Source organism: Rhinoderma darwinii, chromosome 4 (assembly GCF_050947455.1).
Source record: "Rhinoderma darwinii isolate aRhiDar2 chromosome 4, aRhiDar2.hap1, whole genome shotgun sequence".
Lineage (NCBI taxonomy): Eukaryota > Metazoa > Chordata > Amphibia > Anura > Rhinodermatidae > Rhinoderma > Rhinoderma darwinii.
The window spans coordinates 396,390,557-396,415,201 of NC_134690.1; the positions used below are offsets into that span (position 1 = coordinate 396,390,557).

The window sequence follows — 24,645 nt, forward strand, 5'->3', positions numbered from 1 at the left end:
TCTTTTTTCATGTTATTTTAATAAATTTTGCAATAAAAAAAAAACCTGAAACAAACTATGCAGCTCTCAAGATCTCTGCTTGCTGTCAGTAAATAAAAACATGGTGCACTGTTCACTCTGTCTGTTAGATCCCAGCAGAAAAAGTTTTCTTGTGTCCTGGTAATAAGGGGGCAGGGAGAATCCAGGGTAGAGGGGTAGTCGCTCTCCTTGTGTCTTTATTATCACCAGTCACCGTTGAGGGGAGAAGAACTGTCATCATGGCTGCCAGCACATTACAACAGCCCCTCCGCCCTCTCTCCATGGACGCATCGACCGCTGGGAGCATAAAGGTTCCCAAAATTGACATTTATCACCTATTCACAGGATGTGTCTGACCACTGGGGCCCCACGATGAGCAGAAAGGGGGTACCGGGTACCCTGATCCTCCTCATTGCAAAACCGCAGTGAGGGGGACATTGAACAGAGTGGCGGTCGAGCATGCGCACTGACGCTTTTTTTCAAAGTCTATGGAAATGACGGAAACAGTCGAGCACAGCGCTCGGCTGTTTTCATCCGTCCAATAGACTTTGGGGGTTCAGGACCCCTGTTCTAGTGATCGTTGGGGTCCTAGCAATCAGATACTTATCACATATCCTGGGGATAGGTGATAAATGTTAATTCTGGGAATACTCCCTTTAAGGGCATGTTCACACGCTAAAGTAAAAACTGCTGTAAAATGCAGAGCTGCTTTCAAGGGGAAACAAACTCAGATTTTCAGCCGTTTTTAAAGCATCAAAAGCTTTTTGATGAGTTTTTTGGACACAATGAAAAACGGCTCCAAAAACAGCTGAAGTGACTTGCACTTCTTTTGACGGGGTGTTTTTTTACGCACCATATTTTTGAAACGGCCACGTAAAGGGGTCAGAGCTCCAAATCCCCTGTATACATAGCCGCCGGTCATCGATGCAGAGAGAGGCGGGGGGAGCACCCCCTTAATAAATACACAGAACTCAAACTATGGGTCCGCTTTATTTTCTCATATAATTGGACGGTCCCCAGCACTCAGTGTCTAAGGGCTTGTCCACACACAATGGAATTGCTGCGGAACATTTTTCCTGCAGAAAATGGTGCGTATTTTGCTGCGTTTTTCTCAGCGTTGGGAGGTGGTGACCTCTCCTCTGAAAAACGCAGCAATTCAGTCCACTCTCCGCAGCAGGAATTGACACGCTGCAGTACAAAAAACACACCGCAGGTCAATTTCTACTTTGAATTTTTACGCAGCGTGTGGATGCGATTTGTTACATCTCATCCACTCTGCTGCGGTTTTTATGTCTGCAATTCTGCCGCTTGTGGACAAGCCCTAAGACTGAGATTGACAGGACACAGAAACTAACGGGCGCCGATTGCAGCGCAGATTTTGGACCTGTATTGGGGTATTTCAGTGAAAAACATTTACCTAGAGCTGGAGATCCCTGTCTACGTGACCGCGGTGAGGAGATTGTATGGAGCAGCGGGCATGTCCACACAACTCTATGACAGTTACCGAAACAGTGAAGTTGGGAGTGACAGACTGGGGTCGTCAGGTGCAGCAATCGGTTGGGGTCCGGTGATAGGCGATACATCTTTTCCACTGGAGTACCCCTTTAAGATCAGAATACATGTATTACCATGTAATTAAAAGCTGTTTATCCAGCGCGGGGGGGGGGGGGGGTGGGGGTTGCAGCTGATTCAGCAAATTTCACATACCTGACACTGTGCCAGTCCTGGTCCACCTCGAGGCCTGCGGGACGATGCCACGTTGACGAGCCTAACATGAGTTCACTATCAGTGCCCATACACATTACATACAAATGAACCCAAATAACGGATTTCCACCATATCGTAATAATTGTATGATAATTTTACACAATTAGCGACATCAGACTGCGGTCTACTGAAATGGTGATCAGCCATGTTGGATTTTTTTCGCTGTAAGGGCGGATTTACACCAACGTGTAATACGTCCGTGCAACGTGCGTGCTTTTCACGCGCGTCGCACGGACCTATGTTAGTCTACGGGGCCGTGCAGACAGTCCGTGATTTTCACGCAGCGTGAGTCCGCTGCGTAAAACACACGACATGTCCTATATTTGTGTCTTTTTCGCACATCACGCACCCATTGAAGTCAATGGGTGCGTGAAAATCACGCGCACCACACGGAAGCACTTCCGTGTGACGCGCGTGATTCGCGCAACAGCAGTAAAAAGTATGAATGAAAACAGAAAAGCACCACGTGCTTTTTTGTTTAAAAACTTACAGAGTGTCATAATGATGGCTGCGCGAAAATCACACAGCCACGCATCATATGGTGGTGACACACGGAGCTGTTAAGTGCCTTTTACACTGCGTTTTTTGCGTGCGCAGAACGCACACGCTCGTGTAAATCCGCCCTTAGACATGAACAGTCTACTCATTCTCATTAGTTATTTATTACACGTGATTGGCTTAGATACACCATCTCAGCAGACAGTATGACACATTATAGGATTAGATACACTGGTTTAGGAGACAGTATCTGACCATAGGATTAGATACACTAGCTCAGCAGATAGTATGACACATTATAGGATCAGGGTATGTTCACACGGCAGCGTCCGTAACGGCTGAAATTACGGGGCTGTTTTCAGGAGAAAACAGCTCCGTAATTTCAGCCGTAATGGCATGTGCAGGCGCTATTTCGCTGCGTCCATTACGGACGTAATTGGAGCTGCTTTTCCATCGAGTCCATGGAAAACGGCTCCATTTACGTCTGAAGAAGTGACAGGCACTTCTTTGACGCGGGCGTCTTTTTTACGTGCCGCCTTTTGACAGCGGCGCGTAAAAAAAATGACCGTCGGCACAGAACATCGTAAGACCCATTCTAATGAATGGGCAGATGTTTGCCAACACTATCGAGGCGCATTTTCGGACGTAAATCGAGGCGTAAAACGCCCGAATTACGTCCGTAAATAAACCGTGTGAACATACCCTTAGATACACTGGCTTATAAAACAGTATCACACTATAGGATTAGATACACTAGCTCAGCAGACAGTATCACACGCCAGCACAGCAGCATAGTATTAGGATATGTTCACACGCAGTAGCAAAATACGTCTGAAATTACGGAGCTGTTTTCAGGCGAAAACAGCTCCTGAATTTCAGACGTTTTTGCAAGTACTCGCGTTTTTCGCAGCATCTTTTACCGACGTTTTTGGAGCTGTTTTTCAATGGAGTCAATGAGAAACGGCTCCAAAAACGTCCCAAGAAGTGTCCTGCACTTCTTTGACGTGGGTGTCTTTATAGGCGCCGTCTTTTGACAGCGACGCGTAAAATGACAGCTCGTCTGCACAGAACATCGTAAAACACATTGCAAGCAATGGGCAGATGTTTGTAGGCGTAATGGAGCCGTTTTTCAGGCGTAATTCGAGGCGTAAAACGTCCGAATTACGTCTGAAAATAGCGCGTGTGAACATACCCTTATACACAACAGGCTTAGATACACTGGCTCAGAAGACAGGGTCACAGCGGAAAGTATCACACATGATAGTATTAGGGTATGTTCACACGGCCTATTTACGGACGTAATTCGGGCGTTTTTGCCCCGAATTACGTCTGAAAATAGCGCCTCAATAGCGCTGACAAACATCTGCCCATTGAAAGCAATGGGCAGACGTTTGTCTGTTCACACGAGGCTTATATTTACGCGCCGCTGTCAAATGACGGCGCGTAAATAGACGCCCGCGTAGAAGAAGTGACCTGTCACTTCTTTGGCCGTAATTGGAGCCGCTATTCATTGACTCCAATGAATAGCAGCGCTAATTACGGCCGTAATTGACGCGGCGTTCAAGCGCCTGCACATGCCGGTACGGCTGAAATTACGGGGATGTTTTCAGGCTGAAACATCCCCGTAATTTCAGCCGTTACGGACCCCCGCCGTGTGAACATATCCTTAGGGTATGTTCATACGGGCTATTTTCAGCCGTTTTTCAGGCCCTAAACATCCCGAAAAACGGCTGAAAAATCGGAAGTTCCAACGGGGTGTTTTTTTACGCATCGTAACGGCAACGGCACGTAAAAAGACACCACGTAAAAAGAAGTGCATATCACTGAGCCATTTTTGGAGCCGTTTTTCATTGACTCAATAGAAAAACAGCTCCAAAAACGGCCATAAAAAAACGCAGTAAAAAAAACGCAAGTTTCTTAAAAAATGGTTGAAAATCAGAGGTTGTTTTCCCTTGAAAACAACTCCGTATTTTCAGCCGTTCTTTGTTAAGCGTGTGAACATACCCTACTTATTTTTATGGAGCGTCTTTTTACGCTCCGTTTTTTTAAAACAGCTGCGTAAAAAAACGCCCTGTATGAACTAAATGCTGTTTTTCCCATTGATTCCAATGGGCAGATGTTTGTCGGAGTTCATCTTCCCTTTTTTCAGCCGTTTTTAGAGGCATAAATGCCCCGAAATACGCCTGAAAACACTGCGTGTGAAGACACCCTGAGATACAATGTCTCAGACATTCCAGGATTAGATACACCATCTCAGCAGACAGTATCATACATGATGGGCTTAGATACACTGTCCTGTCCTGTGTATGGCTATGCCAGCAGACTCTCATTAGTGCATGGGGCACGTCTGGGGGAGGGGTATACATTTCCTCTTTCCTGGGTGCGGGATTTGTGTTGGTTGGCATTGCTGCCATCTCTCCTCTGCCAGACGCTGTTTATCCCCATGCAGTAACATTTCATGTCTGGGTGCAGCTCGCAGTCTCCTGGGGTGTCTTCTATCAACAAGTATATTATTCCGCAGGAGGATATCCCATCCCATGTGCAGCATGTCCTGATCTGATGAGTGTTTCTGGAGCCAGTACACGTGCGGGATTTGTGCAGGTTTTTTTTTATGCAGTTTTTTTAAGCTAAAATCAGGTGTGGTTTATAAAGGGAGAGAAAGTATAAAGACAAAACAACTCTCAAACAATGTAAAAGGGACAATCTAGGTGGTAAATGTTTTACGATAAGCCATGGCTCGAACCCCGCCCAATCATTGCCTGTGCATGCCCAATTCTGCCAGTCTAGAGTCACTATGCAAGGAAAGACTGTGAAGAGGCCGCACTAAAACTGCGCTGCAGACCATTTATTTTTAAGATTAAAGTCACACAGAGGTTTTTTTTTGTTTTTTTATATAATAGTGGTAAACAGATAGTGCCCCACACTGTAATAGTGCCCTACAGAGTAAGAGACCAACACTGTGCCACACATAGTAATACTGCCCCCTATACAGTAATAACCCCACCACACAGGAATAATGGTCCTTTTTTCCCCCACACACTTTCATAATTCCCTTGTTGTGTGGCACACAGTAACATTGCCCCTTCATAATAATGGTTTCTCCCCTAGTGCCCCCTCACAGTAATGATGCCCTATTAGCACACCCTCACAGTACGGATGCCCCCTTTGTACTCCCAACAGTTTCAATGCCCCTTAGTGCCCACCACAGTACTGATGCCCCCTTAGTGCCCACCACAGTACTGATGCCCCCTTAGTGCTCCCCCAAGACAGAAACAGTGCCCTTTAAATAATAAAAGTATTACTTACCTAACCTCGTCCCCAGAACAAGCAGATCAACCTCATGCTTCCTCTGGCCTGTGCAGCATACGGCTGGGCACAGGCAAGTGCAATGACATCAACGCAACCTGTGCCGAGCTGCAGATGGAAGGGGACAGGGAGTAAGGCCTCGTGCACACGACCGTAGCCATGTGCACAAGGCCGCGTGAATTCATTTCTATGAGCCTGGACCGCAGAACACGGCCGTAATAAGACATGTCCGTTCTTTCTGCAGTCCAGGCTCCTGGGCCGTGCACGGACCGTGGAAACCACGGTCGTGTGCATGGGCCCATAGAAATGAATGGGGCCGCAATTCTCCCGTGGATTTTCGGGGGACTTGTGGCCGCAAAAGCACGTTCATGAGCATGGGGCCTTAATAGTAGAGCAGGGAGCTAGCAGCTTCCTGCTCTACCATTGTATTCAACTGTATCTGCGTCTACACAATTTTGCAAGTAATAATCGGCAAAATCGTGCGGCCATTGGCTACTGCAATTGAGCCGGGGTTCGGCGGCATGGGGACGGTACCTTAAGTCAGACAGGCTTCATATCAGAAGGTCCATGTTGTTAATCACCTCTCTAATTATTGATCAGCTATAGTTCATATAATACACAATCCCTAATAACAAAGAAGGTTTTTCATGGATAACGATTAGAGGATTTAAACCCCTTCGCAACCACTTTTTATTGCCCCAATGCATCTAAAATAAATAATTAAGTCTAGTTTGCAAATAGTCTCGATTAAAATCTACTACAAATTTGTGTATACAGCTACTCTGCAAACCTATGTGGCTCCATGGTTACAGACTACAAACAAACTCTGTGTAGTCTGATCCTGCAGTCACGTATTACTCCATTTTTTCGGATAACCTACAGTCAGTATAAGAGGAGGCAGATGGAAGAGAGGAACACATGCAGGATCAGACTACACATGACTTGTTTGTAGTCTGCAAGGGCAGATTGAGAATTGTCTGAACCCAGGGTAATAGGCCCCTTACCTTTCACAATACAGGATTTTTACCAGAAATCACACCAACCTACAAATAAATTATTCGGTAATATTCTTTCAAAATTCGTAGCCGATGTTCTGACACCGGTTTTCTATGTTTCGAGGATCGGCTGCAGTGGCGATGTGTCTCTCACGTCACATAGCTCCAAATCCACGTCTTCCCTTCACACAGCTCTAGAACTGCTGGCTGCCTGCAGCCACCACTAGGGGGAGCTCATTGTATATGAAGAAATACAGCTATTATTGAACTCAACAGGAGATGTATACATTTGTATGAAGTGCGCTTCGTATAAGGCGTCAATCAGACATTTATTTTTTTTAGCCTTCTTATTAGGGCACAAGATGGTTCAAGTGTACCAAACTTAGGGTGCTAGGGCGATCTAAGATCACTTTACTTAACCTGAAGGATTTCGGGTCTTGCTTCCAGAATATAAACACTAAAATGCAGCTGCATTACGGCTGTATGAACGAGGCCTACAAAAAAACAGAGATGCAAGCCCCTGGAGGGCTCTTTGTTTGGCGCTGGGCCTTGTAATCATGGAGACAACTTTGGCTTGCATGGGAGCTGTATACTCAAAACGGTATATATTTTTTTTTAATCAAGACTATTTGCAAAGTTGCTTTATTTTTCAGATTCATTTCAAATTCATTAAAAACACTGGTTGCAAAAGTGTACATACCCTTTCATATACACTTTTTTTTTTTTTATGCAACACTTTTTCCCCCCCGGTAATAAAGTACTATGGGAAGATCCTGCTCTAAACTTAATCCTTTTCCTCGTATCGGATTCTTGGCACGGAGCCGGAGAAGGTGTCACTTACCCCCTGATTATCAAATAGCTAAGATCCAGGTGACCCGGTCACATTTTCTCTCCAGGTCGCATTGTCGACTGTATAAAACCTGCAGCTTCTCGGTTACACAGGGCCGGATTATAGAAACTCTCCACAATATAACACCAACCCCAGAGGACACAGCGGCAGATTGTAGGCACTTTCGCTACCGCAAACCGACTGTTCTGTGGGAAACGTGAATGTAAAACCGACACCAGCAAATTCCAGAGAATCTGGCAGGCAGTGAATAGAACAAGTGAAATCAATCAGTGTGTGTGCGGAGCGTCGCCTCTTCCCACGAATCCATCGCTGCAGTAAGTGACCCCAGTCACCTACACAGAAGTGATCACTGAGGAGACTTACGATTACTAGAAAATATATATAATCATAAAAACAAAAATAGTAAAAACAAAAACAAACCTGAAAAGGAAAAACTATATATAATAAAATGCAGTTCTCCGTGCTGAGCACCCTCACAATAGACATTCCCAGTCACTTTTCAGCTTGTGCTGCGTACACTGGGGGCAGGATCAGCAGTCATCTCATTATCGGGCAGGATTACAATGAAAAGTAACCACTGATAATAGGTAAAGGGGACAGCTCAGCTCCTGCTACCTGCACATGGCACAGAGCATGCCCACAACACTCTCCCATACAAGTCAATGTTTTTTGGGTTTTTTTTAGGCCTCATGCACACAAACATGTTTTTTGCATCTGCAACTCATCTGCAAAAATGCAGCTGAATTGCGGGCCCAAATGGACTCAAAATTTTCATGGTCCGTGAATTGCGGCTACGGTCGTGTGCATGGAGTTGATGTGCTGGAAGCAGGAAAATGTAAGGCCGGGTTCCCACGTAGCGTAAACGTTGCAGAATTTTCACAACGGAATTATGTGCGGAAATTCCGCAGCGTTCACAGTAGCAGCAAAGTAGGTGAAATTTACTAAGTCTCGTGCCCACGCTGCAGGGAAAAAAACCGCAGCGTAAACGTTAACTTCACCTGCAGTGTGGAATTTAATTCCGCAGCATATCAATTTATGCTGTTTTTGTTGATCTGTTGCAAATTTACCCCGTTGAGTTCATCCATCAGACCAGGCGCCTTCTTCCATTGCTCCAGTTCTGATGCGCACGTGCCCATTGTAGGTGCTTTTGGTGGTGGACAGGGGTCACGGGCACTCTGGTCTGTGGCTACGCAGCCCCATATAGAGGAAGCTGCGATGCTCTGCGTTTCTGACATCTTTCTTTCAATCACCAGCAGTACGTTTTCCAGCAATCTGTGCTCCGGTATCTCTTCTGTGGGATCGGAGCAGACGGCCTAGCCTTCCATCTCCCGCTCACATCATTGAGGGTTGGGCAACCAAGAAACGGCTGCCAACGTCCTGGTGCCAGATACCACAGGACACCTTCAGAGGTCTTGTAGAGTCCGAGCCACGATGGGTCAGAGCGGTTTTGATGGTACGAGGGCGACCTACACAATATTACGCAGGAGGTTTTTATGAATTTGCTGATCAGCGCGCATCTCTGCGTTTCGTCCTCTGAATTTCGCTGAGGAGTCGGAGTATTATTTGCTGCCCTGTAGTGCGGACACGTCAGGCCACAAGCGGCTGTGTATCTGGCTGGGAGGCAGCTCCGTGTACTAAAAACTTCCCACCTTCCACTGCTCCGTGCACGATGGAGACCAAGCAAGGCTATACCCCGCCCGTTGTGCCGAGCCACTCTATTGCTCTAGCTAAACATATACGCCAATACATGAAAACATCAACTAGTTCAGATTCACATTTATTGAAAACAATAAAAATATTCCAAACTTTCCAGTCAACACTGGCTGGAAAAAAAACCTAGTTTACAGAGGGTCCGAGTCTGATCACCCCATAGTTGTGCCCGACGTGGCAAATACAGATGATAAACGTGTATAGTTAGGAGCCATCTCCATAAATATTCTGGTAGGAGACTGTACACACAGGGAAAGAAAAAAATACATGAATTAGGTATTACTTTAATGTTTTGGAAAATCACCCTGGAAACAAACTTTGTAAGGCATTTCCTGCTAATGAAAAACTAAAATTTCAAAAATTTTCTACCATTTTTTACACGTTTTTTAATTCTAATTGTGGGGATGAAACGTCCACAGGAGAATTTCCATATCCGGATCTATTTCCAAAAAATAAATAGAAGCTTTCCAATGAAAGCAAAAGAACTTGCGGCTTTCTACCATCTCGGATAAACAGGAGATCATTTATTTTTTATAAATAAGTTTTTTACTCGTTTGTTCCTTTTTATTACACATCAGTCATTTTCTTCTTCCCGGTGGACCACAGGAAAAAAAAAAAATTATAATAAATGTTGATGACTGATTAATTTTTTTCTTCTTCTCCAAGTTGGAGACGCTCAATCGGTTTCCATGGCCGAGCTGCGGGATTCCCTGGCAACCATTAGTCGCATCAGCTGACTGTGGAATTTCTCGATCTTCTTCACGTCCTGAGCTTGGTCCGTGCTGTAGAGTAAACACTGGAAGAGACAGAAAATCCAGCGATCACTCATCTATAGAGTTAACATTGAAGGGTCTCAGGTCTGAGGACAGGCGGTAACATCCAAGGCTACGTTCACACCGGCGTGACAGATTTCCGCATGTAACTCTGGTCCGTGTGTTGCTGCATCAGCCTGCGTTGCGAGTGCCATAAGTTTTTCACGCGCTCGCAAAGCACTTTTTTTTTTCCAATGGAATGGATGCACAAATCACGCACAGCACACGGATGTGCAGCCGTGTGCTGTGCGTAGTTTTCATGCACCCATTGACTTCAATGGCGGCGTAAGGGAGTGAAAACGGCACCAATACAGGACATGCAGTGAGTTTTCACGCAACGAACTCTCACTGCGTGAAAACTCCTGCATGTGTGAGCGGCCCCATTGAAGTCAATGGGTCTGTGTGCGGTGAGTGATTTCCATGCACAGCACACGGACAAGTTTTACGCTCGTCTGAATGAGACCTAAGACCTTATGCACACAAGACGCACGGGGGCGAGAAATACAATTATTGACATGTATGCGTCAGTGCCATGTCCGTTGTTAAACATATATTAGTGTGCATAAAGACATTATCTGTCTGTCCTCAGATGTGTGAATAGCCCCCTATTCACACATCCGGTTTTTTTTCCAACAGAGTATGTGTCCTTGGCGAGAATCTCTTAGCATGCCCTAATCTTGTCTCTTTTTGCGGACCAGACACACCCATTGAAGTCTTTGGGTGCAAGTGAAAAAAAGCCAAAAAAAAACTGACAGCACAGGATGACACCCGCGTGCGGTCCATTTTTTTACATCAGTTGCTACAGAAAAGCAGAATAAAAGCAAAGAGTGACCAGAAAAATGGATGACACACGGAAACCAAACTGGCGCAACTGAACATTCATAGGGAAGAAAAACGGTCAGTTTTTTTTTGAGGACGCAAATCAGACACGCTCGTGTGAATGAGGCCTAAGTGTACGCCCACACGTAGCGGAAAAAAATATGCCGCAAATCTGCAACACAATTTGCGCATGTGCTGTGGCTTTCACCCCATACATTGAATGGATATTTCACCCAACATACGTGACATGATGCTGAAAAGTCGCAGCAGAATCTCAATGACAAGCAGATTTATTCTTTTTTTTGCTACATGTGGGTGCGGCTTAGAAAACCTCATCTAGATGTACTGTACTTTGCGGCGCTTCTTGTTTTACTGGAGTGATAATATAATACAATGGTTGCAATAGTATAAATAACACATCAAGTCCAATGACGTCTGTGGTAGATACGGAGATGCCTCGCAGAACGTGGGGCAGGGATAAGCATGTGCACCCCATTGAGACGAAGAGCTAACAAACAATGGAAAAGAACGCCTCCCATACCGAAGATCACAGCACTCACTAGGAGAGCGAGGGTATGTGCACACAAAGTGTTTTCAGCCGTTTTTCGGGCCGTAATAGTCCCGAAAAACGGCGGAAAAATCGGAAGCAGAACGCCTCCAAACTTCTGCCCATTGATTTCAATGGGAAAAACCGCATTCTGTTCCAACGGGCCATTTTTTTCGAGGCCGTTTTTCAAAACGGCCGCGAAAAAGGAGTGCAGGTTACTTCTTCAGCCGTTTTTCATAAGACTATTGTAAACCGCTTCGAAAAACGCGAGTGGCTTAAAAAACGTCTGAAAATCAGGAGCGGTGTTCCCTTGAAAACAGCCCCGTATGTTCAGACGAATTTTAGTAAGCGTGTGAACATACCTTTACGGAAAATGTGCAGCACAGCAAGTTATGATGTTCTCATAAGCCCGGCCACCCCTCTACACAGTCACGGCCTGGGTCGCAGCCAGGGCTACCACTGATCTCGAGACAAGTGTGGCTCCAATTGCGTGGATTTGCCGAGAAATCGTTCATAGTTTAATCTACGGTGCGTTTTTTTTCGATAAGCAACATGTCGATTAAGGCACCGTGCACACGACCGTGCCTGTAATCAATGTCTGTGATTACGGGCAGAGCTGGCCACGGACAGCCATATAAAGTATGGCAGCGCGGTCCGTAAAAAGCAAAAAATAGGACATGTCCCATCTTTAGCGGATCCTTTCTACGGCACGCACACCTTCTGGTAAATATACGGGAAAATGTCCATCGGCCATAGAAATGAATGGGTCCGTAATTACGGACGAAATCTACGGTCGTGTGCATGGGGCCTTATGCTGCGGAATCGCTGCTCTTCCGTTGCAGTTTTCCCCAATTGAATTCAATGTGAAGGTAAAACCCGAAGCACATAGGCAAATATTACAATTTTTGCGGTGGAAAATTTGTGATTCCGCAAGAAAGAAAAAAAACGGGGAGGGGGGGCTTCTTTTTTTTTTTTGTTTAAAAATAAAAAACGGTTCATACTTAACCCCAGGCGCCGTCATAGTCACACGTCCCTCTGCCCCGGTTGCAGCTCGACCTCTTGGGATGACGTTTAATAAAAGGCTGCAGCGTCACCCCAGCAGGCCGGGCAATCCTCAGAACAGAGGGAGGCATCGCTATGACAACAGAGAACAGGGTAAGTTGGAACTTTTTTTTTTCCTAGCGCTATTTCCGCAACAGAGAATCCACCCAAAAAAATGACACCAAAACTTGGCGTGGCTTTTTGGCTTCCAGGACAGATACGCGGTGTACTTATACGCAGCATATCCACCCTGTGTGCACTTACCCTTAAAAAATAACCATGGAGATTAGCGGGTTACAGACACCACCGATTCCTTGGACTCGCTCTCTGGCTTTCTTACTAGAGAAGAGGAGCTGCGGCCACAGGTCGTCAAACATAAACCAAATCCTTTCCTCAATTCAAGTAAGTTCAGTTTTTAGTAGCAAATAAACCTCTGGTTCTGCGGGAGTCCGGGCTCTGTAATCCACAGTAACATCTACTTACCACTACATCATCTGTGACTTTAATACGTAAACTCCCATCGCAGTGTCTATACTTCAGCATCACTCGAACCTGTGGGGAAAGAGGAGTCGTTGATTGTAGTATTATTCCTGAAACCGTATACAACGAGCTCCAACTAGGTCTGTGGAGTTAACATAGTCACAAAGTCACCCAGGCTACATAGAAATGCATAGCCCCCGCTAGCTCCTGGATTCAATTAAATGCAGTATGTAGGAATCCTGGGAATTGAAAGCTAGAAACACTTGAAATATAAGTCACTGGAGATCCACTTTAACGGAGCAAAAAATACATAATGGTTCTGAGGGAAACATCTCTTGCACGAACTTGTAAGAACACCCCGGGCCAATCTGATACACAGTGTTATGCCTCTTGCACGGCATGAGGGGGCGGAGCATGACACAGGGAGTCTCTTTCTTAAAGGGGTTGTCCAGATATGGGGGAAAAAAAATATGTCTGCTTTCGTTTTCTTCCAAAAAGAGCGCCACACATTTTCATTGGTTGTGTATGGTACTGCAGGTCAGCTCCATTGAGGTTAAAGCGGCTTAGCTCCCTTACCATGCACAACTTGTGGACAGGTACGGCGGCTGTTTGTGGAAGAAAGCTGCCATGATTTATTTTTAAATCCTGGACAAACCCTTTATATAAAAAAAAAAAAAAAAAAAAAAATGGATCTGTCACTAGTTTATTAATTCCCCATCTAACTAATCGAATAGGCGCTTTGCTGCTGATAAAGTCTCATTTTTTTCCCAATTTTTTTTTATTATTTGCAAAGTTACGTGCTTTTTTTTTTTTTATAAATATGCTAATATGGCTCTATAGCCAAATGGGAGGCGACTTTCTTTTCACTCTGGTCAATGTAATGTTTTCTGTATGACGCTGTCCAATCAGCATACCAGCTTCTCACCCTTCCCAGCAACACAGTGTGATCATATAGTATAGGAGAGGCTGTGAGGAGGCTCCACCTCAGGTGGCGACGCCCACTTGTCTAGTATAGCCTCATTTACATATTTAGAGAAAAATCTCAAACTTTAAAATAAACTTTTTGGGACAGAATTTTCACTATTATCAGTGTGACAGATTAGCTAGGAGATAGGGCATTACTAAACTAGTGACAGATCCCCTTTAAAAGCGGCTCTGTCACCACATTATAAGAGTCCTCTCTCCTACATAGTCTGATCGGCGCTGGAATGTAGATAACAGCAGTGGTTTTTATTTAGAAAAACAATCTATTTTCACCAAGTTATGAGCAATTTTAGATTTATGCTAATGACTTTCTTAATGCCCAACTGGGCATGTTTTTACTTTTGACCAAGTGGGCGTTGTGGAGAGAAGTGTATGACGCTGACCAATCAGTCTTCTTCAGCAGACACAATTTGGTGCGGTTTTTCGCCCGTAATTCCCTGCGGCCACCGGGGCAGATACCGGATACCGCGGCCCGGTACCAAATGATCCACGGCCTGGTATTGATCCGCGACCCGGTGGTTGGGGACAACTGTCCTATGGAACCAATAAACTAAACTGTATCCAATCGTGTTGTGCTGTTCGATGAAGAGATATTGCGGTCTTTAATCTGCTCTGACAGTGGGTGAGTGCGGCCATTGCCCGAGTGAGAATTCCTCTCTTGGTTCTCTAGCAAATCATTTACCAGTTTGCAAATATCTCTGCTGGATCGCAGACCACAAGTCATGGGAATTATTAAAGGGGTTATCCAGAACTTGTAAAAATCTGCAGAAGGTCCGGTTCTCTGCCAGTCTGGTATCGGAACCCCCTGCAACGGTCACGTGCCATTCATTGCAGCCAATCGCTGGCCTCATTGTGATGGTGCCTTACATGCAGCCTAATAGAAAGTAGATAGAGCTGATATTTTCTTCTTAAAGGGGTTTTCCACTTTGACAATAAGATGATCACAGTGTCCCCTGCTGGCAACCTCAGTGATCAGCTGTAATCTGTGGGGAACCAGGTTAGGAAGTGTTCAATTTCCCTGCAGCGCCACCACAGGGGAAATTAAGTATTACACAGTGTCCAGTAATACCAATGTGTTGCGTGTGTAACACAGGACTGGTCCTCCAGAGAGAGACGCTCTATGTAACCGCTCTCTATTCTGCCCAAGAGATGAAGATAGGGAACTCAGAATTCCCCAATAGGGTGTATGGAAATGGGTTTTCTAAACTGAACATCCCGACATGTGTCGCTTTATGTGGTAATAACTTTGGAATGCTTTTACCTATCCAAGCGATTTGGAGACTGTTTTCTCGTGACATATTGTACTTTAGATTAGTGAAAAAATTTGGCCGATAAATTCAATATTTATTTGTGAAAAACTTCAAATGTTAGAAAAATGCAAATATTTGCAAAATTTCTCTAACTTTAAATGTATCTGCTTGCAAAACGGATCGTAATACCACACAAAATAGTTACTATTTCACAACCCCCATAGGTCTACTTTAGGTTTGCATCGTTTTTTTCACGACCTTTTATTTTTCTAGGACGTTACAACGTTTAGGCGGGATTCACACGACCGGGTCGTTCCCGAGCCCGAGTGTCGGCCGGTAAAATCGGCCATTTTGCCCGGCCGGTTTGCATTAAGTTTTGCATCCGTGCCGGGCAGATCCGGACAGTGACATCAGCGGCAACTCCTGAAGGGGAATCCCCATGTGTTCAGGGATTCTGCTTCAGGAGTTTCCCCTGATGTCACTGCCCAGATATGGACAGAGACATCAAGCGCTCTGTCCAGGAGCGGAATCCCCGAAAACACGGGGATTCCGCTCCTTCAAGGAGCTAAAGTGCGGCTAGCACATAGCAGAGCGGGGAGATACCTCCCTGCTCTGCTATAGTGGCGTCGCTACAGTAGTAGCTGCAGCTGCTAGCGGCGCCATCGAAGGTGTCGCCGGGCCAGGGTGCTTTTAAAACAAGCAGGGGAAGGGAGCCAGCGCAGCGCTCCCTTCCACCTGCTGTACACCCCGGCCCTGCCACACAGTGTACAGCGTACAGCCATTCGTCCGAATGGCATCAACTCCTCCTCCTCACATGCACTCTGCACTGTGAGGAGGAGGAGATAGAGCGCAAGCGCCGGGAAACCCGGCCATCACTCGGGACACATCCCGGTGATGGCCGGGTATTACACGGCCCCATAGACTTCTATGGGAGCCGGGCACCCGGGCGAAGGTAGAGCATGTCCTATTTTTTGACGGCCGGTTTTCCCGGCCGTCAAAAAATCGGTCGTGTGAATAGCCCCATTAGGGGTCTATTATTCCTAATGCAGCCGGGTGCCGGCCGATTTATGAACGGCCGGCACCCGGCCGGGAAACCCTGCCGTGTGAATGAGGCCTTAGAACTTTAGCAGCGATTTCTCATATTTTCAATAACATTTCAAAAGACCATTTTTTCAGGGACCAGTTCAGTTCTGAGGTGGCTTTGAGGGCCTTATAAATTAGAAAGTCCCCATAAATCACCCCATTTTGAAAACTGCACCCCTCAAAGTATTCAAAACAGCATTCAGAAAGTGATTTAACCCCTTTTGGCTAAATTAAGGCACAGGAATTAAGGCAAAGTAGAGGTGAAATTTACAAATTAATTTTTTTTTGCTGAAATTCATTTCTAATATTTTATTTTCTATACCACAGAAGGTTTTACCAGAGAAACGCAACTCAATATTTATTGCCCCGATTCTGCAGTTTAGAAATATCCCAAGTGTGATAATGGACTGAAGCATCAGCCTACAAGCAAAGGAGCACCTAATGGATTTTGGGCCCTCCTTTTTTTTTTTTAGACTATATATTTTAGGCACTATGTCAAGTTTGAAGAGGTCTTTTGGTACCTAAACAGTCGAAACCCCCCAAAAGTGACCCCATTTTGGAGACTACACCCCTCAAGGCGTTTTCCTAGGGGTATAGTGAGCATTTTGACCCCACAGTTTAATGAAACTAAATTCTGCAAAGTCTGTGAAGCTGAAACTAACCTTTTTTTCTGCTAAAACATCATTTTTACAAGGAATAATGGAGAAAAATGCACCCCAACGTTTGTAATAAACTGATGTTTGGACTCACAGCAGGGCTCAGAAGGGAAGGAGCGCCTTTTGGAGCGCAGATTTTGCTGGATTGGTTTTCAGTCCCATGTCGCATTTGCAACACCCCTGGAGGGACCAAAACAGTGGAAACACCCCAAAAGTGTCCCCATTTTGGAAACTACACCCTCAATGAATTTGTCTAGGGCTATAGTTAGCATTTTGACCCCACAGGTTTTTTGTAGAATTTAGTGGAATTAGGCCGTGAAAATTAACATCAACATTTTTGTCCACTAAAGATTTAGAATTTTTTCATTTTCACAAGGGATAAAAGAGAAAAAAAGCACGCCAACATTTGTAAAGCAATTTCTCCCGAGTACGGCTATACCCCACATGTGGTCATAAATTGTCTTTTATTAGAAATTATTTAACCCTTTCAGGACTGATCCTTTTTTTGCTTTTTCATTTTTGACTCCCCGCCTTCCAAGAGCCATAACTTTTTCCGTCAGTAGAGCGGTGCGAGGGCTTATTTCTTGCGGGAGAAGTTGTCGTTTTTATCGACACCGTTTAAAGTACCATAAAATTTACGGGGAAACTGAACAAAAATTATTTGGGGGCTGAAATTGGAAAAAGACGATTCCTCCATTGTTTTTGAGGTTTTGTTTTCAAGTCTTTCACCGTGCGGTAAAAACGACAACTTAGTTTTATTCTGCGCCTCACTACGATTACGGAGATACCAAATTGATAGTTTTTTTTCATATTTCACAAAGAAAAGACTTAAAATAAAAATTGTTTTGTATCATCACATTCTGAGAGACGTAACTTTTATTTTTTCGTCGATTGAGCGCTGTGGGGGCTTATTTTTGGCGGGACGAGCTGTAGCTTTTATTGGTACCATTTTGTGGTAAATACAACTTCTTGATCACATATTTTTTTTAGCGCTAATGTGACCAAAAAAACAGCGATTTTGCCGTTTTAAATTCTTTATTTCTTACTAAATTAAGTTTGACTTTATTCCGCGGGTCGGTACGATTACGGCGATACCAGATGTATATAGTTTTTTTTTTATGTTTGCACAATAAAATTACTTTTCTATAAAAATAATTTTTTTTCTGTCACCATATTCTGAATTTTTTAGTCAAAAAAGCGATGTAAGGGCTTGTTTTTTGCGGGACGGGTTGTAGTTTTTATCTGTATTATTTTAGGGTACACGCGACTTTTTGATCACTTTTTATTCTATTCCTTCGGAGGGGTGGTGACCAAAAAAACAGCGATGCTAGAATAGTTTTTCATTTATTTTTTTGCGGTGTTCACCGTGCGGGAAAAATAACATTATAGTTTTATAGTTTGGGTCGTTCCGAACGCGGTGATACAAAAATGTGTATTTTTTTGTGTTCATTTTTTTCCTATAATAAAAGACTTATTATAGGAAAAAAAAATGTAACACTTTTATTAACTTTTTTTTTTTACTTTTTACACTTTTTTTGACCTGCAGCTCTGATCGCTGCTAGAATACATTACACTACCTAGGTAGTGTAATGTATTCCAACTGTCAGTGTGACGTCACAGTCACTGACAGTAAGTCTACGAGGACCAGCTGGTCCTTATAGCCTTCCATACATGGAGGACCCGGAGGCCGTTGCCTGGCCTCCGGATGTCATCACAAGCATCGGCAACCCCCACCATTGCATGGGGGCTGCCGATGTTCTACAAACCCCATTTAAGGGGTTAATTGCCAAAGTCAGCAGCGATGAAACGCTGATCGGCAACACTGGAGTCGCCAACAGTGTGCATCGGGAACGACACCGTGACTTCCTGTCACTGACAGGAAGCCTATTAGGACCAGCCGGAAGTTGGTCCTGATTGACTTCCGTTCATGGCAGACACGGAGGCCATTGTTTGCCTTTGCTATGCTAACTATCGGCAAACCCTGCGATTTCAGACCGGGGTCTGCCGATATGCTAGAAATACCTAAAATGCCGCGATTAGTTGCGGTTAAGGGGTTAATTGCCGAAATCAGCAGCAAAGGACGGCTGGAAAGCAAGAGTGGAGTGACAGCTGACCTCCCAGTTCCCGCGACAGCGTGCACCGGAAACAATTCAGTAACTATACGTCCTGGTGCGGGAAGTAACCTCCCGCAACAACGTATAGTTACTGACTCGTGCGGATAGGGGTTAAGGCTGATTAGATCTATGGCCGACTTTATACAAGACCCTTCAAACCCACATAAGGAGAACGAGAGAGCTGCAGAAAACCCCCCACCCCTGTTCAATAACAGCAACCGCTAATGCCAGGCTAAAAACCCTTCCGGTTCATGTCCAACTCACACAGGGGTTTGCTACAGAGTATCAGCGCTCCCTCAGGTAAGAAGCCACGCACCGATGAAATTTGAACATGAACAAAACGGGGTTTCAGCCTCTGAACGTAAACAAGAAATGTTTCCATTCGTCAACAGCAAGCAGAGATCTTAAAAGGGTGAGAAAGAGATAGACAAATTCACTAGAAACTTGTAGAGCGTTTCACTATACAATAATAAAGCTTAGTTTACATAAAACCTGACAAGCCGGACCACCAGAAGCAGCGCTGGCATATCGCTAGGATATGAATTAACTTTCTGATCGACAGGGTCAGATTGCCGGGGCCGCCACCCAATCCTGAGAATGAAGTGGCAGCATTCAAGTAAAGAGGGCTCAATACTAGAGTTGCGCTGCAGCCCCTTCATTCTCAGGATGTCCCGGCAGTCGGGTTTTCACCGATCAAAAAGCGATGTCATCTCCTAGCGTGGCGCCGTAATATTACAAGAGGGGAAAATCCCTCCGAAGTGCACCCCATGATTGCCGGCCAGACCTAACATGGGGAGAGCTTCCTGCATGCTAGGCGGCACAGTTACCATGACAACCATATGGCACCCTGAGAGTTTCCTACACGGCTCTGGGTGTCGAACGTAAACTGTACCACCCAGGGCGTAGGTGCGTCTCAGGTTAGGTCTGGCGGGCGATCACGAGGGGAACGTTAAGAGGTCGTTCCCCATAGAAACAAAACTTGACCAATCACTGCCTGCCGAGTGTCACAGGGTCGTTGCTATGGACAAAACATCCCCAAGGCGGACACAACCGGCTGTGGTGTGAGGGGGAGAGGCATCAGGACCTCCACATAACCTGTAGTATCAGGGACTCTCACAGCACCCCCCCCATCACGAGGTTAGGGACCACTGCACCCACTTAAAGGACGCTTGTATTAGACACCCCAATGTACACAGATCTGTCAGGTGAATTCCCCTCAATACATATCCCTCTTAAGAGAACATTCACACCAAATCCTATTCACACATCTGTACAATAAGCAGTGACCACCATAGTAACCCGAGGATGGTGCACGTGCAGAGTCCCCCACCATAGTAGTCCTGTATCCCCGGCCTCACCTTCATGGGGTCGGCCTGGTAGAGCTTCTCAGCGGCCCGGCTGAACTCCTCCCAGGTGCGGTAGTAAGGCATGATGAGGCCGCGCTCGGACTATGGAGCCTTACACTAGAAAGCAGGGAAGCCGGGAGCACACATCAGCATTCCCCAGCCGCACGATCCGGGCATCTGATTGGCTGCAGATTTGACCTCCAACCAATCACAGACGAACACTTCCGGGGCGCTGAAGACTCTATGGTATTGGTATAGTCTGTCTTTCATCAGTGACTCTATGATAAGGAAGCTTTTCGCTCTCTAGTGGTAGATAGGGGCAAAGCGGAGACACATGTATAAGGGAGTCAATAGAAGGCTGCAGACTGTTCTCCACACTATCTGCAGCTCCAGTTGTGGGATTAAACAGTTTAAGGAGCAAAGCATATTTTGCGATATTAAATAAACATTTTTATATATATATACTTATATATATATATATATCAGGCTGAGATCTCATTCAGACCGTCATAATGTGGTCGCATTTCAGTGCCCATATTAAAGCCGCAAGATCTGGACCCCATTGCGGTGAACAAAGTTCGGTTCATTTAACTGCTGGGTGTCCTTGTCATGTGGGCATAAAACAGGCGCTAAAATGCGTCAACATTGCCGCTGTCTGAATGAGGTCTAATGCGCTAGGCCTCATGCACACTTCCGTGTGCCGTGGAACGGCCGCTAATGACGGTTCCGTGAATCACGGACCGCACATGAATGGCTTCCGTGTGCAGCCTGTTGTTTCACGGACCAAATCAATACAAAGGACCTGCACTACTTTTGACGGAACGGCCGCACGGTTCCGTTAAAACAACAGAAGCGTGCATGGCCCCATTGACATGAATGTGTCAGGGTGCTATCCGTTAAAAAAACGGATAGCACCCTGACGAAAAAAACTGAAGTGGGCCTGAGGCCTTATATACATGGCCATATTATATATCCATGTTGTACAGATTCATTAGATCATGCCCATGCACTGCTATGAGAATATACAGAGTCCGTGAAAAAAAATATTGTGACGTGCCGTTATGCCTTTGGCTTTTTTTTACATCTGGGCGAGCCGGGCAGAGCGGTGTATGAGCTCATAGATAGTTTATAGCCCGTACAACACTAACCCTGCCACTTCTACGCCTCTGCCCCTTTGTTCCAGTGATTGGTGGGGGTCTCAGCACACGGACCCCCAACGGATCAAAAATTTCTGACATGTCACTGTGACATTTCAAAAGTTTTACAAAATGATAGTGACCCTTTAACTAATAACAAAAATCCAAAATAAATAAAGACTGATAACTAATATAAATTCCCGGCCAGCGACGCAGCGATCCGGTGTTTTATGAGTCCGGTTTTAGTGTGCCAGCGCTGTCGATAAGAATGTTTTTGTCTTTTGCTTCCAGTATTTGTATTAAATATGTATTAAGACATTTACCTTTAATAATTGATCTGGTTAGAGTCCTGCCTGCTCCTCCCAGATGCTGACCTTGTCCGTTTTTAGAAAGTCTGATATTTGTATATCCTCCTCTATTATTAGTCTGGAGGGCCGAGCAGTAATCTGATGACTCCTTGACTCTTATGATTCAACTCCTTTTCCTCCATCACTTCTATTAAAACATCTTTAAATAGATTAGAGACATGACTTCGATGTATTTGCTATCATTTATTATTCTCTTCTTCCTTTTCTCCATTAATGGGTTATTCCAGGGAAAAATCTAAGCCTGGTGTTCTCTAATTTGACATTTTTCATGTATATTTTACTCCTGGACAGCCAGTTTAATTAACCCGTTAGTGACCGGCCCATCGTGTTTCTACGTCGGTCACTAACGGGCCTTATTCCGATGCCATAGACTTTTTACGTCGCGGCATCGGAATTTGGGTATGTTCACACGGCATATTTACGGACGTAATTCGGGCGTTTTTGCCCCGATTTACGTCTGAAAATAGCGCCTCAATAGCGCTGACAAACATCTGCCCATTGAAAGCAATGGGCAGACGTTTGTCTGTTCACACGAGGCGTAATTTACGCGCCGCTGTCAAAAGACGGCGCGTAAATAGACGCCCGCGTCAAAGAAGTGTCCTGTCACTTCTTTGGCCGTAATTGGAGCCGTTATTCATTGACTCCAATGAATAGCAGCGCCAATTACGTCCGTAATGGACGCGGCGTTCAAGCGCCTGCACATGCCGTTATGGCTGAAATTACGGGGATGTTTTCAGGCTGAAACATCCCCGTAATTTCAGCTGTAACGGACGCCCTCGTGTGAACATACCCTAAGTTTACAGAGCAGGGAGATGTCAGATCTCCCTGCTCTCAGCTGCTAGAGGCAGCTGAGGGCTGGGGGCCTCCCTGCTCTGCCGTGTGAGATCGATATTAGTATCGATCTCACACGTTTAACCCCTCAGATGCGGTGCTCAATAGCGAGCACCGCATCTGAGTGGTTTTGGGGAGAGGGAGGGAGCTCCCTCTCTCCCCCACCGACACCCGGCGATACGATCGCCGAGTGTCTGTGTCTCTAATGGCAGCCGGGGGTCTAATAAAGGCCCCCAGGTCTGCCTGGAGTGAATGCCTGCTAGATCATGCCGCAGGCATTACCTAGCAGATGCCTGTCCGTGTTAAACGGACAGGCAGTAATACACTGCAATACAAAAGTATTGCAGTGTATTACAATAGCGATCGGAGAATCGCATATTAAAGTCCCCTAATGGGACTAGTAAAAAAGTGAAAAAAAAGTTTAATAAAGTTAATTTTAAAAAAAATGTGAAAAAAAATGAAAAACCCACCTTTTCCCCTTACAAAATGCTTTACTATTAAAAAAACAAAATAAAGTTAAAAAGTTACACATATTTGATATCGCCGCGTCCGTAACGACCCCGACTATAAATCTATTACATTATTTAACCCGCACGGTGAACGCCGTAAAAAAATAAATAAAAAACTATGGAAAAATTGCTGTTTTCTGTGAATCCTGACTTTAAAAAAATGTGATAAAAAGTGATCAAAAAGTCGCATCTACTCCAAAATGGTACCAATAAAAACTACAAGTTGTCCCGCAAAAAAAAAGCCCTCATACAACTGCATCGGCGAAAAAATAAAAACGTTACGGCTCTTCAAATATGGAGACACAAAAACAAATAATTTAGAAAAAAAAGCGTTTTTACTGCGTAAAAGTAGTAAAACATACAAAAACTATACAAATTTGGTATCGTTGCAATCGTAACAACCCGCTGAATAAAGATATTGTGTTATTTATACCACACGGTAAACGGCGTAGATTTAGGATGCAAAAAAGAGTGGCAAAATTTCAGATTTTTTTCTATTCCCCCCCCCAAAAAAAAGTTAATAAAAGTTAATCAATAAATAATATGTCCCCCAAAATGGTGCTATTAAAAAATACAACTTGTCCCGCAAAAAACAAGACCTTATACAGCTACGTCGACGCAAAAATAAAAAGGTTATAGCTCTTGGAATGCGACGATTGAAAAACGTAAAAAATGGCCTGGTCATTAAGGTCCAAAATAGGCTGGTCATTAGGGTCTTTGAGAGCAAAACTTAAAATCCTAAGGCCCTTTTACACGGGCTAATTATTGGGTAAATGAGCGTTCACAGAACGCTCTTTCCCCATCACTGCCCTGTGTAAACAGGGCAGCGATCAGCCAATGAACGAGCGTTTGCCTGTGTCCCGCTACTCTCACCCACTAATAGGGAGAGCTGTGAGTCCTGTTTCCCCCGTTCACTGATAGAGAAAGCCTGGGAGTCCTGCTTCCCTCTCCCACTCATAGAGAAAGTCTGTGAGTCTTGTTTCCCCGACCTACTCATAAAGAAAGCCTGTGAGTCCTGCCCCCCCCAAATAAAGAAAGCCTGTGAGTCCTGCCCCCCCCCCCCCATACAGAAAGCCTGTGTTTACCAAGACACCGCATCATACATTTGGTTGTGGCTGTTCCTGGTACTGCAGCTCAGTCCCATTCGCTTGAATTGGACAGAACTGTAATAACAAGGAACAGCCATAACCAAATGTATGACGCAGTAAAACGGAAGCGGTGCTGAATTTAGCGCTACTGCCCGTTCATTTAGCTGATTGGCGGGGGTTCCGAGAGTCAGATAGGCCATCAATATTATAGTATAGTTAATTTTAAAGGGTTAAAGGAATAGTGTCACGACAAAATTTTTTTTAACATCAGTTTGATTTTAGTGTTTTATTAAAAACGTTTATATTTATTTGTGTGTTTGTGTTTTACTTTTTTTGTTTTTACACTTTTTCTTCCCTATGGGGGCTGCCATTTTTTACTCCATTTCTGTATGTGTCGATTAAAGACACATACAGACATGGAATACGGCAGCTACAGT

The 24,645-nt window shown here is 44.9% G+C and overlaps 1 protein-coding gene across 1 annotated transcript; it reads right to left on the reverse strand.

The window, feature by feature from the left end:
• Positions 1 to 9,190: 9,190 nt before the first annotated feature.
• SRP9 (signal recognition particle 9) lies at positions 9,191 to 22,219 on the reverse strand. Its single transcript, XM_075864613.1, has 4 exons — positions 21,736 to 22,219; positions 20,289 to 20,579; positions 12,847 to 12,915; positions 9,191 to 9,940 (listed from the first exon to the last, which is right to left on the reverse strand). Exons 2-4 carry the CDS (start codon positions 20,358 to 20,360, stop codon positions 9,821 to 9,823), a joined length of 261 nt encoding a protein of 86 aa, XP_075720728.1. The 5' UTR covers positions 20,361 to 20,579; positions 21,736 to 22,219; the 3' UTR covers positions 9,191 to 9,820.
• Between the last annotated feature and the right edge of the window lie 2,426 nt (positions 22,220 to 24,645).